This window comes from Orycteropus afer, unplaced genomic scaffold (genome assembly GCF_000298275.1).
Source record: "Orycteropus afer afer isolate SDZICR_OR568_19922 unplaced genomic scaffold, OryAfe1.0 scaffold00623, whole genome shotgun sequence".
Classification (NCBI taxonomy): domain Eukaryota; kingdom Metazoa; phylum Chordata; class Mammalia; order Tubulidentata; family Orycteropodidae; genus Orycteropus; species Orycteropus afer.
The window spans coordinates 1,178,226-1,181,095 of NW_006922210.1; the positions used below are offsets into that span (position 1 = coordinate 1,178,226).

Here is a 2,870-nt window from a genome sequence, read left to right on the forward strand (position 1 = left end):
AAGAAAATAGTCAAGGGCAGAATGCCAGGTTTTGATCCTAGCCTCACCACTTACAGGGTGTGTGACCATGGACAAATTACTCAACCTCTCTGTGCCTAAGAATCCTCATCTGTAAAATGGGAATAGTGATAGCACCTTCTTCATAGGGCTGTGGTATTGGCAAGTACCACTAAGTACTACTGTTGTTGTCATTGTATGCCAGGCACAGCTAAGGGAGCCCTGGTGGTGCAATGGTTAAAAACTTGGCTGCTAACCAAAAGGGTGGTGCTTTCAACCCACCAGCTGCTCAGTGGGAGAAAGTGGCAGTCTCCTTAAATAGGCCATAATCTCCCTTCAAAAGGAGCTGCCCTTGTATATCACCATACATCCTCTCTCGGATGTACGTATGTATGTAGTGCCTTGGACACTAATCTTTTTAACTTTTTGTTACGGAAATTTCTAAACATACATAAAAGCAAAGAGTCATCCAAATTCGTTAGGAAGTTGAATTTTTTTCCTTGGTGAGTACTGCTCCTGGCTTCACTGGACAATGGTATGACAGTGACAGAGTAGAAGGAAAGTGCTTCCCATGATGCCAAGTGTTTCCAAAGTGCCCAGTAAGTGCTGGCTAGCATTACTACTGTTAGTCTATGAAATGCAAGCTGAGAATCACACAGAGCTGCTTCTTGTCAGTAACTTCCCGTCATCCTTCAGATCGTAGTTCAGGGATCATTTCCTTCACTGGTTAATGTAACAAATATTTACTGAGCACCAACTCTATGCCAGGGGTTGCTCTAGGCTCTGAGGTACAAAGGCAAAGACAGGTATTTCAATCTGCCTTCAGTAAATTTACATTCTGGAAGATAGATCAAAGGCAGAATAAGGAAATCAAGTAGGCAGACAAAATAATTACAAACTCTGCAACTGTTTCAGAGGACACATTAACAATATCTTTCCCGATAGCAGTGATGGTGACACAACATGAAAAAATGTCATCAATGTCCCTGAGCTGTAAATGTGGAAGTTGTTACGCTGGTGAATGTCTTGGTGTGTATGTTTTCACCACAATAAAAGTCAATTAAAAAAAAAAAAAGGGGGTGTGTGTGCGTGTGGAGAGGAGAGAATGCCTTTTCTAACTCCCCTCAGAACAGGTCAGTTCCTCTGTTTCAATCTCAGAGGGAAAAGGGTTTTTTTTTTTTCTTTATAACACTTAATAATTTGAGATATTTGAGCCACTCTTTAACTTAAAAACAAAATGCCCTCCACTGACTGGGGGACCCTAAGAAGTGCAACTGGTTAAGTGCCTACTAGAGGAAAAGTCAGTGGTTTGAACTCACCCCAGGCACTGCGGAAGAAAGGCCTGGTGATCCTCCCCACGGCGGTATGGAGCAGTTCACTCTGCACACATGGGTCACAATGAGTGCAATCAACTGGATGGCAACTAACAAGTACTGGCTGTAAATGCCTTAAGAAGGGGCAGTGCCCAGCATGCATTAGAGCCTCAACACAAATTTCTAAATCAGTGAGTGGGGCTTGATTCCCCCCGTAAATGGATCTGTGACAAGTGGGATGTTTGGTCCCTATTTTTTTACACCATGCACCCACCCTCTTACAAACACTCCTTACATAATAAGCACGTGAACCGAATCCCAAAGGTTCAGATACCTAGTTGAGGACAAAGGTAAAAGACAAAAACAAAAACACACAAAAAACCCCTTTCCATTAGGGCGTGGTCCTGTCTAAAGCCCAACTGGGGAGAGGAAGACCTTCCTGGCTAAAAACAAACAAAGAAACAAAAAAGAAACCTGGGGCCCTGCGCCCAAGGCAGAGGCTGAGGGGGCCTCCAGGATATCGGTGCCCCACGTAGTCCGAAGCCCACAGTGCAATCATCTGCTGCTTCCTGACGCGCAACGATGCAGTGTTCACCACAAAGTGGGGATTTCCTGAGAGTGCTATTGGGCAAGGTCGGGTACCCTGATTTGCCAAGTCCAGATCAGGGGTCCAGAGGTGTTCTCAAGCCTTGGTGCTGCGGGACCTCGGGCAAGTCACCTAATCTCTCTGGGCTTCCACCTCCTCCGTAAACGAGGGGACTCAGCAGAAGTCCTCTACAATCTAAAGAAGGTATAAGCTCCACGGGCTCCTCACGTGAAAACTGAAAGTCATCGCCAGCGGCCGGGGCTCCGACATATGCCAACAACTCCTGGGCTACGCCAAGTTTCAAATTTGTTTCGGGGGAGTGCGGGGTGGTGGCGATAGCATGAGAAAGGTCCAGCCCGCCCACGGGGTTGCCCTCGGGCCCACCTCGAAGCCCCCGCACCGCGGTCCCCGCTCACCTCCAGAGGCGGGTGGGCTCGGACGAGGTCCCCGGCCGACTGCGGCAGCCGCACTCGCCGCCCCTCCACGAGCAGCGGCATCGCGGAGGCGGCGGCCTCCCCAGCCCCAGGCCGCCCGCCGCCCCGCCCCGCCCCGCGGGCCGCGGTGCCTTGCCTTGCCTTGCCCTGCCTGGCCCAGCCGTGGGCGTGCAGGGAAGTGAAGTCCAGACCAAGGTGGCGCGTCCAAGGGAGGCGGGGGAAATCAGGGCAGGGCCGACAGAGCCCACGGGAAATGTAGTCTAGATGCTGGAAAGCGGCTCTGGGAGAGGTTCGCGGTGTTCTACGGACGCTGGGAAATGTAGTCCCAAAGGCTTGCGGGGTTGGGCGAGAGGGTCCCTTAATTGCTGGGCACAGGGTAAAAGCCTTTGTTTCCAATGATGTAGTTCAATTCGCTTAGCTTTCAACGTTGCCTGGAGTGTTAGCTCTGGGGTGTGACTGCCTCTGCTTACATCTCTGCTCCACTACTTCTCAGTTATGTGACCTTGAGCAAGTTGACCTTGGGAATCTGCTGTGGTGCTC

The 2,870-nt window shown here is 50.1% G+C and overlaps 1 protein-coding gene across 1 annotated transcript in view; it reads right to left on the reverse strand.

The window, feature by feature from the left end:
• Window positions 1-2,393, reverse strand: part of NTAN1 (N-terminal asparagine amidase) — a 20,207-nt gene extending 17,814 nt beyond the window's left edge. Inside the window, exon 1 of the mRNA XM_007956475.2 lies at window positions 2,313-2,393. Within this exon, the coding sequence (XP_007954666.1) occupies window positions 2,313-2,393 (81 nt within the window). The remainder of the gene's footprint in view (window positions 1-2,312) is intronic.
• Between the last annotated feature and the right edge of the window lie 477 nt (window positions 2,394-2,870).